The 13,223-nt window shown below is 36.3% G+C and overlaps 1 protein-coding gene across 2 annotated transcripts in view; it reads left to right on the top strand.

The window, feature by feature from the left end:
• The first annotated feature begins 1,204 nt into the window (after window positions 1-1,204).
• LOC309510596 (histone deacetylase 9-B) overlaps window positions 1,205-13,223 on the top strand; it is a 28,569-nt gene continuing 16,550 nt past the window's right edge. Inside the window, exons 1-5 of one of the 2 annotated variants that reach the window (XM_082185456.1) lie at window positions 1,205-1,577; window positions 8,205-8,470; window positions 11,477-11,645; window positions 12,559-12,679; window positions 12,809-12,930. In XM_082185456.1, coding sequence (XP_082041582.1) covers window positions 1,487-1,577; window positions 8,205-8,470; window positions 11,477-11,645; window positions 12,559-12,679; window positions 12,809-12,930 — 769 coding nt within the window. In that variant the 5' untranslated portion in view covers window positions 1,205-1,486. The remainder of the gene's footprint in view (window positions 1,578-8,204; window positions 8,471-11,476; window positions 11,646-12,558; window positions 12,680-12,808; window positions 12,931-13,223) is intronic. The other variant, XM_082185457.1, reaches the window with a different exon arrangement.

The following is a 13,223-nucleotide window of genomic DNA, read 5'->3' as shown; positions in this document are numbered from 1 at the left end:
TTAAACCTCTGAGAGAAACAGGTGAAGAGAAGACAAGAGCATGAGACAAACGGATAAGAGGAAAGATCAAACAGAAGAAAAACACTCAGTGACAGAAAGATTGTCCACAGGAGCTTGAGGAAGAACAGTCTGACACGAGCAGAGAGAAACTGAGAGAGAGAGATAGAGAGATTCAAAGGGTCATCGGGAGAGGGAACCTCAGCAAACCTGTCAGGATCTCGGCCAGCTCATATTTTACCACAAGATCAAAAGAAAGAAATCAAGAAATGTAATAAAATTGTCATTTAAAATAAGACATGCAATGTGACATTATTGTGACAGTTAACCATTTTTCTCCACAAATTATAATTATAATTTTAATTTCTATTGCTTCAATTATAAAGTACAAAATATGTACTAAATTTATTTTGATTGATTTTAATTACAATAATAAAATAAAATGAATTAAAATACAAAAAGTTAAATTTCATTCATATTTATAATATTACAATTGATTTGAATATTTTTTTAACAAATGAGTTATGAGAACGAGAATTTTCATTGCTCCAATATAAGAAATTTGAATATATATATATATATATGGCTTCAATCATAAAGTACAAAAATGTGTACTGAATTTAATTAATGTGCACTAATAAAATTAATTTAAATTATTGATTTAAATTAAACTAATTAATTTAAATGACAATAATAAAATAAAATAAATTACAATATAATTAATATTTTTCATTTAATTTAATTTACTGTAAAATAGATTACAATACTGAGAATTTTTCTTGTTGAAGTAAAACATTTTTTTATTTTTTGCATTAAAGTAATGAGAGTCTCAACATTTCTCATGTAACACCAGTAATATTTTTTCACAGTCACAGTCATGAGAATTTAGTAGGATGAAATGTGCTTAATTTCCTTTCAGGCTTCCTTTTCTTGACGTTAAACCTAGTTGCCTGGTCCTTTCTTTTGGTTTTGTGGTGAAATACGAGCTGGTCGTTTTCTTCATGCGACTCACCCATGCAGAGATAAATGAAAGGAGGGAGAGAGAGCGCAGGGAAGAGATGAAGGCAGACAGCTGTGTTTTTGTGTTGCTATTTTGAGCGTCTGGCCGCTGCTCTACTCCCCTGGTCTGGCCCGGCCTATTTCTGTCCTGGGCTGGTCCTGCTGCTATTCTTGGCACCTAAGCGAGAGAAAGAGAGAGACAGAGAGAGAGAGAGAGAGAGAGAGAGAGAGCGGTTAGGAAGAGTAACAGAGAGAGAAAGCGTGAGACAGACAGAGAGAGAGTTTCCTGTACAGAGGTTGAGAGAGGCAGGAACAGAGCTGACGTTCTCACCTGTGACGTCTCCTCACTGATCTACCTGATGAAACTCAGCAGGGACGGCTAGAAGAAACCACAGAAGAGACCCGGAAACAGCAGAACCACTCTGCAAGAGAGAGACGGACCAAAGGAGAGGAAGCCGGGACGCTGAGACCGAGGTCTGAAGCTCAAGTTATGCTGCAGACCATTTATGAAGCTGACTCCAGCATCACTGCAGAGTGGAGGAGGAGAAGCCTGGACACACACGCCGCAGCCATCGGGTCAGGTACAACACCTGAACACACGTCCCAGAGCACGCTTACATGAGCAACATAATCTCAGATGTTTCTCTGAGAATTCCATCATTAGAACTTTAAATTGATGTTTCTCTTAGAATTCCATCATTGGAATTCCAACAAGAGACATTATGTGTTGTTGATGTTCAGTGTCGAGATATTTTGTCAAGTGAAAACCTCAAACGCAGGTGGTTAGTCTTCATTTGCTCTCCATTAGATCTGTCTATAATGCAGATGATTTGCTTAGTAATTTAACTTTTATGTTTTTAATTTAAAAAAGAAGTATTTTTTACTTGAGAAGCAAAATTACAAAAGATGTAAGTCTTTTTTCCTGAGAAATGTATCACAATTTTGTGAGTTTATGCTTAAAACAAGAACAAATATCTGCCAGTGGGGTAAGAAAAGTAAAACCAGTTTTCACCAGTTTGACACCATTGGCAGATATTTGTTCTTGTTTTAAATGGGCTGTAGGCTATGTAATAATTTTCATGCATTAATCGTTTTTTTTATTGCCAATGTGTGAACAGCTTGTGATGAAACTTAAAAACGAGACATCTGTAGACTGATTTGTGACTTTTTTGCCGGGAAAATCAAAAGGATGTGAGCCTCTCTTCCATTATGTGCCACATGAAACGAATGCTTATCCAATGTTCAGATCAGGATAATGAAAGAGTCATTCTGTACTGTAATGTCAAAGTGCCATGTTACATTACCTCATCTGTCGACATCTGTGAACTGCAGAACTTGAGCAACCATGTCCACATCGCAGATGCTCTTTGTTTTCTCACCGCTGTCATTTTTATTGTGTGTTTATTTGGTCATTGAGAGGAAAGATCTCAGAATGTATTTACATAGATAGGCTACTCATCTAAACACCGCTGTCAGCAGCGTGGACGGCGTAAGGGTGTTCGTTAACAGTAGGCCTGTAATGCTGCAAAGGTATTTCCAACTTATTTTTACTTCTAAGCGAAGAATGAAAAATAACTTCGCCGTGACGAGAGTATATCAGGGCTAAAGTCTTGTGCGGAATGTGCGCGTTCACGAGCACGAGCAGTGGCTGTCTGCAGTTCACTTAACGGCCACCGGTGTCGCTAATAACAAGGGTTTCTGAATTCCACAGCCGATTTAAGAATGAATTCGCTTTTCCCCCCTTTTAATTGTCAAGTAAATGTGTCTTAATTAAAGAAATGTTTAGATAATTGTAAGTAAAACTGAGTAAGACAATCATTTTCTGCAGTGTACCAGAAACAACTGAGATATTAAGGAGATGATCGGGTAGGCCTGTCACATGTGAGGACGAGCTCAGGTAGCCTATATGGTGTTGCTCAAATGTCTACACACAAATAGTTGTCATATAGTAAGAGTATAGAGCTTTAAAATGAATGTGAAAAGCAGCTCAGGTCATGTGCTCTTGGGAGAAGTCGATGAGAAGTGTTTGAGTTCATATCGAGATCTCTGCAGTATTCTGTTTCAGTTTCTATCTTGTGTGATGAGAGTTATTGAGAGTTTCACGTCACACTATTCGTAGATGATTCAACAGCTCTTGACCAGGTCAAATCTATATTGAGATGTCAGATAGTTTCATATGTCACATAATAATCAATTGTTTCATTTAACAAAAGCAAATGACTCACATCAAATGATTCGCATCATGTTTCCTCATGACTGTTGTATATAAACACCAGACACACTCATCTGTTAGTCAGGCCCTTTACAGCTAAAATCCAGCAGCAGGTTGCAGATCTCAGACCAATAGTATCCTCATTTATTTCATGAAGATGGACTAAAAAAAGTCCTTTTTGCTTTGTTTAGGCAAGTTATGTTTCTTACTGAATACTGTGCAGTATACTGCATTTTGCCTATGCGTTGCGGAATTAAATAAGTAGTATGAATTATGCAGTGATAAACATTTTAATCAGTTGCATGCTAAAGTGTTGTCACATTACCTCAATTATTTGCACATTGAGTGCCATCCAGCATTTTTATTCCAAGTATTTATGCGAAATCTTACTCAACATGTTTGTCTTGTTTCCCAGTACAAATATCTAACATTCCTAAATCAAGATTTACTTGAGAATCAAAATGGCTTAAGATATTAATATCTTATGTAATTTTCCTTCTCACGTAAATCTTGATTCAATACTTTTTACTATATTTTTACTGGCAAACAAGACAAAAATAAAAAAATGTTTTTGCGGTGAGAGCAGTACAGTATGCTTCCAAACAGAGTTATTAATCTACCAGGTTGGTAACTCTATGAGTTAGCTGCGTAAGAGTTCAACAGTGCAACTGTTTTTAGCATGTGTGTCGACTGTGAGGAGAATGTTTCTCTTAGACACCGGAAGTCGTTCTGCAGGGAATGAGAGCTCGTCCAAGTGTGTGCCTGCGTCCCATTTAGCATATTTATACTATGCATTAAATGTATGTACTTGGCTGGTGATGAGAAAGTGCACACTAAGAAGGTAAAATTGATAGCACAACCCCCATTGTCACACACTGTTTACATACGCATAAAAGCGCAAACGTCCAACCAAATTCATTTATTTTGAATTGCATTGCAAAGCTGAATTTTCAGCATTATTACTCCAGTCTTCAGTGTCACATGATCCTTCAGAAATCATTCTAATATGCTGATTTGATGATCAAGAAACATTTGATAAATATTTAGTTGTACTGCAACATATTTTTTGTGCAAACTTCATGCTTATGACATAAAAAGTAAACATTATGAAATAAATGTCAAATTTATGACACACTAAAATCATAATCATGACATGAGATATAGTCGAAATTGTCATACTAAGTCATAATTATGAAATTAAAGGGATAGTTCACTTTGAAATTAAATTTTGGTATGTTTTAGCTTACCTCAAGGGCATCCAAGATGTAGGTGTCTTTTTTTCCGCAGTAGTTTCAATTTTGATATTTTTAGGTCAAACCGTTCTTGTCTGTCAGTCATATAATGCAGGTCGATGGTCACTGTCTCAAAGAGCATGCACAGAGTCCAAATTAAAACAATTCCCCGTCGTCCAAATTAAACAATTCCCCATCGTAAGTACACATTGATGGCCCAAGACACGAAACGAGCGGTTTGTGTGAGAAAACGAACAGTATTTATATCGTTTTTACCTCTTGAACACAGCCATGTCCGAGTGATCTGAGAGCGCGGGCGGGTATAGATATATACACTAGATGTTGCATTGGCTACGGTTTGCAGTAGCCAATGCGACATCTAGTATATATATCTATGACAGTGACCATCGACCTGCATTATATGACTGACAGACAAGAACGGTTTGACCTAAAAATATCAAAATTGAAACTACTGCGGAAAAAAAGACACCTACATCTTGGATGCCCTTGAGGTAAGCTAAAACATACCAAAAATTTATTTCAAAGTGAACTATCCCTTTAAGTCATATGACATCAAACTCATGAGAGACTAGTAATAATACTGAAAAAAAGGTCATAATTATGGCATAAAAATTAAAAGAATATGAGATAAAATTCTAAATTGTGACATACTTAGTCAAAATTGAGGTACAGTCGAATGTATGACAGACTAAGTCAACTATCACAAAAAGTTATGGCATAAAAAAAAAATTAGATAACAGCCACAATTATGACGTCACAACTATCACAAACTGCTACTTTTTCAAAGGATTTTTGAATAAATAGTAAGTTCAGAAGAACAGCATTTATTTGAAATAGAAATCTTTTGTAACATTCTTTACTGTCACTTGCTGAATAATAGTGACTATCAATAGATTTTCCTTGCAGAATCCAATGCTGTCAAGTGAAATCAGTGTTTAGCAGGTGGATGCGTGTTTACTTCATGTTTGATTTGTCGTTTCTGAGAAACATCTTTTGACAGTGTTGTGTTGTGCTCAGGTGTGTTTGTGAGCGGCGTCCCGCTTTAGGAATGGCGTGAGAGGGCAGTTATTTACCCCTCCACGCTCTCTTACTGCCCGCGGCTGCATGGTGAATGTTCTGGCCTCTTGACTTCAAGCCTGACTATTCTTAGCCACCGTATTTTGGGCTTAAGGCATTAGGATGCTAAGATTAGGCCTGGTTATCGTTCCGTCTGAGTCAACTCCTCACGTAACTACATACCGGAAGGCTTTATTTATAACGCACGCTGATTTTTTAATAACAGCAGGAGAAACAAACGATGAGATATGTTTCTGAAGTGAAGGTTTTGAGAGTCAGAGAGTTGTCTCACGGGTGTCTTTTATTGCGTTCAGAGCACATGCCGCAGTATTTTTGGTGTCGATTGACACCTTTGGCCAGTGTTGTGGTTCTGTTTTGGTGGCCTGTGCTTTTTGTGGTTTGTGTATTCTGGGCCGGGGGCCCGGTGAGGAGTCTCCGTGGCAAGAGATGGTTTCACAACGAGGCGGTTTTTATTTCATCGCCAGAACTTGGACGTGATGCTGATATTCGAATGTAACCGTCGCCTATTGCGTGGTTACCCCCATAACCCACCATCAAAGAATAACTGTGTGTGACCAGAGGGAGGTTTTATTGCACCGAAGTATAGAGTATTTAGAGTATAGAGCTACAGTGCAGTATCAAATGAATGTGGAGAGCAGCTCATATTGTTTGATCATTGAAGATTGAGTTCATATTAAGATCCCAGACTTTGATATCTTGTCAAACCCCAGCACATCATTGAGATCTCTTATGGAAGTCCAATTTCAGCCACATAAAAAAAAAAACTTTATTTCGATGGTCCACTTTAGTCATTCTACTAGCTATAAGTAACTTTGCAACTATATGTCAGCTAACTCTAATTAGAGTATTAGTAGACTGTCTGCTTAATATCTGCTAACACGTTATTGCTCCTCCAACACACATTATACTGACTTTGCAACTACAGTACGTCAACTTATTCTAATAACACCTAACCCTAACCTAACAGTTTACTACAGTCTAGTAGCACTATAATGACTGATAGGGGACATGTGGTTGCAAAGTTACGTACAGTTAGTAGAATGTCTAAAGTGGACCATCAAAATAAAATGTAACCAAAAAAGAATCATAATTACGACATAAAAAGTCAATTTTGACATACTTTAATTATAAGATAAGAAGTCAGAATTATGACATAAAAAGTAAACATTATGAAATAGGCCTAAATGTCAAATTTATGACACACTAAAATATTAATAATGACATGAGATATTGTCGAAATTGTCATACTAAGTCATAACTATGAAATTAAGTCATATGACATCAAAATCATGAGAGACTAGTAATAATGATAAAAAAGGTCATAATTATGGCATGAAAATTAAAAGAATATGAGATAAAGTCGAATGTATGACAGACTGTCAACTATCACAAAAAGTTATGGCATAAAAAAACAAATATGAGATAACAGTCACAATTATGACATACAAAGTCAAAATGATGACATAATAAGTCATAATTATGCGGAAATAATGGCATACAAGTCATAACTATCACATAAAAGTCATAATTGTGAAAAAAAGAAATAATTATGACATAAAAGAAAATTATGACACACTAAATCAAAATGAATGCACAAAATTATTACATAATTCGAAATTATGAGATACTAAGTCATAATGAGATAAAAAGTCATAATTATGGCATAAAAAGTAGACATTATGAGATACTAAGTCGTAATTATGACATTAAAAAAGATGTCTTTTTCTTTTCTTATTGTCTCATAATAACTTATGTCATCATTTCGACTTTTTCATGTCATAATTTTAATCTTATAACCATGATTTCCCAAATCATATTTTTCCTCATGTGGCTGAAATGGGCTTCCATACATCTGAAACTCAAGAGGAGACAAGCATGAGGTTACTCTTGGAGGAACATCTTTTCCTCAGGAGGAACATCGAAGAAACTATTTGAGAGACTGTATATTGATAGACTGAAACTGAAAGTCTATCTCATTGTTGTCTCATGCTTATGTCTGTGTCTGTGTGCTTTATAAAGAAAGCAGCACATGCAGTAATAGGTTTATTAGTGAGGAGATTGGAGCAGCAGATTAAGGTCATGTTTACGAGCGCATTTTTACAGCGCAGCTTTTTTAGGGCATGAGACCAGATCATTCTCTCTCTAAACACACACATATACTACACCGAACGCCTTTCCTTTTTTCACCTGTGTAAAAATACATTAAGTGCATCTCAAACATGACAGTCACACGGTGTCTCGCTTTAGATTGAGCTCAAATAAGATTTCGGCCTCGAACGGGAGGGTTGTTGAAATACCTCTGTGTTTACGCTCAAGGCATTTGAAACAGACCCCATAAAAAGACCCTCCCTGTAGATTATGCCCGTAATTGCCCTTGGGTTTATTTAAAGACCGTAAAGAAGGGTTTTAATTTGTCATTTTCATGCAGCTAACACTGCAATCCTTCACAAATGAGCTAGTCTCAGAAATAAGTTTGCGATCTGTAAAACTGAGGCATTTAAACTGTACTTGTCCACAAGCCATTTGGCTGAAATGAATCAAACTCGGGCAAAGTAGCATGTTACTATAAAAGCTAAACAGTTATCTAATCTCAAGTGTGGCTTTATTGCATTAAATCTAGTTTGAAACTCTTTGCTGAGTGTATTTGCACTGTCTCTCTCTCTCAGATTCAGAGGGGTTGTCCGCGTCGGGCACATCTGAGGTCAGCATGTTGGACTGGGACCGTGATTCGGATGACTGGGAGAAGCAGTTACAGCGCGAGCTGCTTCTGATCCAGAGACAGCAGCAGATCCAGAAACAGCTGCTCATCTCTGAGTTCCAGAAACAGCACCAGAACCTGCTGAGACAACATCAGGCCCAGCTCGAGGAGCACATCAAGGTACAACCATCTAACAGGGAAGCTTCCCACAACTTTGGCACGGTTCTCTCAAAGGTATTATTATGACATTGTTCAAGGAACTTTTACATTTTTTTACTACTTGCTTCAGAATGTTCATTGAACATTGTTTGTGTAATGTAATGTAATGCCCCTTTATTCTGTGTATGAATTATTGTGATGTGTTTGTTCCCGGAAGTAAACGCCCAATGGAAACACGTCACAATAATTCATACACAGAATAAAGGGGCGGGGCCTGGTTGAGTTAGTTAGTAGTGTGTTGAAACTGGCGGCTATGGTAAGGGGCGTTGACCAATGGTTGACCAATCACAACACACTGGTTCAGCCGACCAATCAGAGCACATTGTGCTTTTCAGAAGGAGGGGCTTCATACAGACAGGAACTAAACCGAGCGTTACTGACAGACTGGGAAGAGAGGAGCTGCAACAATGGAGAATATGGGGAAAATAATGTGTTTTTTGATCATTCAAGTATGTAAACCTATTCTAGTAGAGCCCAAAAACAAAATCAAGACCATGAAAAAGGACATATGGCCTCTTTAAAATATATATATTTTAAAACATTTGAAAAACTGAACGTTCAGAGAAAATTTTCAAATAACCTTTTCATAACTTAAAGGGGAACGTTCACAAAACTTTATTTTAAGGTGACTGAACTAGTTACATTGTACATACTCAAATAAGTACTGAGTAACATTAATTAAATACATGATGTACTTACTATAGAGTTACGGTTAGGGTTTGGTTTAGGGTTAGTTGTTTGTAATTATGCATAATTAACTGTTATTACTATGTAGTAACGTGTAACTACGCCACCTTAAAATAGTGTTACACATCATTTTGTTAGCTGGGAATCAGCCTTTATTTACTGTGACCCCGGATGGAAAAACCACACACTGCAAATAAACATGCAAACTTTGCAATTATCATACGGTTTAGAAAGTATAATCATAAATGGTTAAACTAATGTAATAGAAAAATCACCATCCCTGAAAAATAGATTTTTATGTACTTTTATGTTTTCCAGTAAAAAATATCTAAACATACATTTACTTGAGATGCAACATTTCTTAAGATATTAAGTAAAATGAAGTGAGTTTATGCATAAAATAAGAACAAATATCAATCATAGGGTCAGAGAAATAAATAAATGTAATTCAGTTTATTTTTCTGACCCCATTGGCAGATATTTGTGCTTGTCTTCAGCAAAAAATTTAGAAATCAAGACTTCACATTTTTACATAATTTTGCATAAGATTGTAAATGAAAAATCTTGATTTAAGAATGTTTAGATATTTGTACTGGGAAAACAAGACGAATTTTGCTGAGGAAGAAAATCATTTCGCAGTGTGTGCAAGTTTATCCCTGCTAAAAAAAGTAAACCTGGTTACTGGGATACCAGGAAGTTACATGCAATGACGACAATGTGACGTATCCGTATAAAGCTCTGTTTTCATTAGAGCAAACTCCACCCACTGAAATGATGCCGTTGGTCCGTTCATTAGTCAAATCAAGACGCTGTTTGTGTCAGATATTTGTAGATCGGATGAAGCTGATCTTCCTTTCTGAAGCAGGTCAGTGTGGTTTAAGGTCACTTGTCTGACCTGCAGGAAACCAATCGATTTAGTCAGAGATGCTCAGCTGATCTCATTACCTCAGTGTGTGTGTGTGTGTGTGTGTGTGTGTGTGTGTGTGTGTGTGTGTGTGTGTGTGTGTGTGTGTGTGTGTGTGTGTGTGTGTGTGTGTGAAGCATTGAATGAGTGCGTACATGCAGAATAGTTCAAATTGGGCCACAAAAGAAAGTCACAAAATATTAAAAGTAATGGTTATCTGCACTATTTCATTTTCAGTGACTTTTAATCTTAATCTTTAAACGTTTTGCATGTTTAGTTTGAAAAGTATGTTTTCTGATAAATTAGATTTAGATTGAGTCAATGTGCAGAGTACAGCACAAAGCCAATGAAATACAGAAGCATCTAACCCTGATGAAGGCTTATTGGCCGCAACGCGTAGGTGTGCCGTTGCTTGTCACCTGTTTTTAAAATCTAAGCCATGAAATAACAAAGGCTTTTTTTATTTTTCTAAAAACGAATACTCGAGTGCCTTGGATTGTTTTTTCTTATGAAAGATATGAGACACTTTGATAAGGGCCAGATTATAGCAAGGCGACTGGGTTAGAGTATCTCTGAAACGACAAGACTTGTGTGTTGCTCCCAATCAGCAGTGGTGAGAATTTATCTACAGTGTCCAAGGAGGGACAAACCACAATCCGTGTGTTGGGCATGTGGTCGTAATGTTTTGGCTCATCAGTGTATATGCACAGATAAAAGTTAAAGTACATTTAAGATGCAGTGCATAAAGATGCAGATGGGAGACCAGTCAGTGCAAGTAATGCTCTGGTTGTGATGTGAAGGAGATGGGAGATGATGGTCACAATGCAAAAAAAATTTTTTTTTTGGGGGGGTTCATATTTGTTATTTAATACTACATTAATCCATTGAGTGTGCACCAAATGTCCAAATACTTCTTGGGGACACCGTATACACTGCAAAAATGCTTTTCTTACTTAGTATTTTTGACTTGTTTCCATGCAGTCCAAATATCTAAAAATTCTTATATCAAGAAGCATTACTAGAGAAGTAAAATTACATAATAAATGATATCTTAATTCAAATGAACACAAGAAAAATAATCTTAATTCAGATGGAAACAAGTTTTTTGTGGGTATTTTTCTGACCACATTGGCAGATCATTTTGCTTGTTTTATTCGAAAACTCACTTAATTTAGATGTTTTTCCCCTAGAAAACAAGATATAATTTCTTATGTCATTTTAGTAAATGCTTCTTTATCTAAGAATTTTTTGATATTTGGACCTGAAACAAAGATTTCAAACAAAAAAATAATTATAATTATAATTATGAAAAACATTTTTTGCAGTGTATCGCCAATACATGAATCTGAAGTCAGTTTGATCTGTAAATATCATCATCAGCCATGTTCTTTAACTCTGTGCACGTGTGGTGTTCATCTCTCCTCCATCAGCTCCAGCAGGCTCTGTTAACTCTACGGCAGCAGCAGGAGGTGTTCGCTGAGGAGCGTCGGCTGGTGTGTGAGGAGGAGAGAGAGGAGGTGCGAGAGGACGAGAAGGAGCTCCACAGGAGAGAAACACACAAACACCAGCACCACAGACGGAAGGAGCGATCTAAAGAGAGTGAGCAAACGCTAACAGAACAATCCTTCCCTGACAGTCACTCTCAGTCTTTCCCACTTTCAGTTTAGAATTCCCCAAATCGGCCCTATAGTTTTTTTCTTTAGGCTATACACTTGAAAATGAACAATGACTATGTTTTGTTATGTCCAGAAACTATTGGAAAATGGTTTGATTCACCACTAGGTGGCGCTGTTTCTGCACATGTCTCTCCTTTCTGAGTTGCACATGTAACTTGAGCTGAGTGAGAAAATCAAATAATAAAAATGCACTGAATTCATTATATACAAATATTATGGCTTATATTAAGACACCTGAACAAAACTTTTAACTATATCAAATTTTATTTGTCAAGCATACTTAGAATAGAGATAGCACGCACACTCAAAATTAAATTAAATTACTGAATTGCAAGGAAAACTATTAGGCTTAATTGTAAAATATATTAAATAAAAAAATTATTTATTCATTTTAATAATATAACTATATCATATTCAATCTTATTTATTATATTAATAATATAATTTTTTATATATATATATAGAAAATTACGGTTTGCTTGATCAAATGAGATATTTGAAAGGGCTTGATTACAAGAATAAATATTTCGTTTTAAAAATAAATAAATAAAACATAAATATGAACAATTAAATTGAAAATACATACATTTATTTGAATATATATTAAATACATATTTAAAAGAAAATTAAATATACATTAAATTAAATAAATCTTTTAAATATGTATTTATTTAATTTATTTTTAAAATAAAATAATTATTGAAAAATAAATATTAGGTAGCTACATATATTAAAGAAAATTTCACATCAGTTCCATATTAATTATATATATCCATTACATATTAAGAGTCACATATAGGCTGACTTTAATTAAGTTTCTAACATGTTTTCGGCAGGTGCGATGGCAAGTACTGAAGTCCGTCAGAAACTGCACGACTTTCTGATGAGTAAATCGGCTAAAGACCCGTCTGTGTCCGGCGCCGGTTACCCTCTCAGCCGCTCAAAACTGTGGTACAGGTACATCATCGCCCTCCTTATTCTACACTTTAGACTTCTTGTCCATGTGAGTGTTTAACTAAATAGAATAGAATGTGAGTGGAATCAAAAGTATGAAAAGTGTAACGCGCTCTCATGATGTCACCACAGCTCCGCCCACCCGGGTCCTGCAGAACAGAGCTCCCCTCCTCTAGGAGAGACTCCGCCCACCTTCAAATACCCTCTGACCTCTGGCCTGGACTACAGAGAGGACTTCCCTCTCAGGAAGACTGGTAGGTCAGAGTTCAGAGGTCACGCTGAAGAATCCTGTCCTATGATCCTTACCAAATCAGTATAATCTGAGACACGTTTGGAGGCCTTCAGGTTCGGGTCTCTGATGGGAAGTGTGTGTGGTTTTGTCACAACTAATGCTTCTTAAATTTGATTTTATTCTGAAGTCTTAAATACTGTAAGTCGATTTGTTTTGCATATTATTGCTAACGGCTGAGTTTGATTATAGCGAGCTGCCTTGCTGTTTACTACCTGTAGAATGTTAGCGTTAAATATTAGCGTTCCTGCTTAACTA

The sequence above is a fragment of the Leuciscus leuciscus genome (genome assembly GCF_965113295.1).
Source record: "Leuciscus leuciscus genome assembly, chromosome: 12".
In the NCBI taxonomy this organism is placed as follows: Eukaryota; Metazoa; Chordata; class Actinopteri; order Cypriniformes; family Leuciscidae; genus Leuciscus; species Leuciscus leuciscus.
Note: the sequence above shows the minus strand (reverse complement) of the source record. Positions and strands in the feature narration are given on the sequence as shown.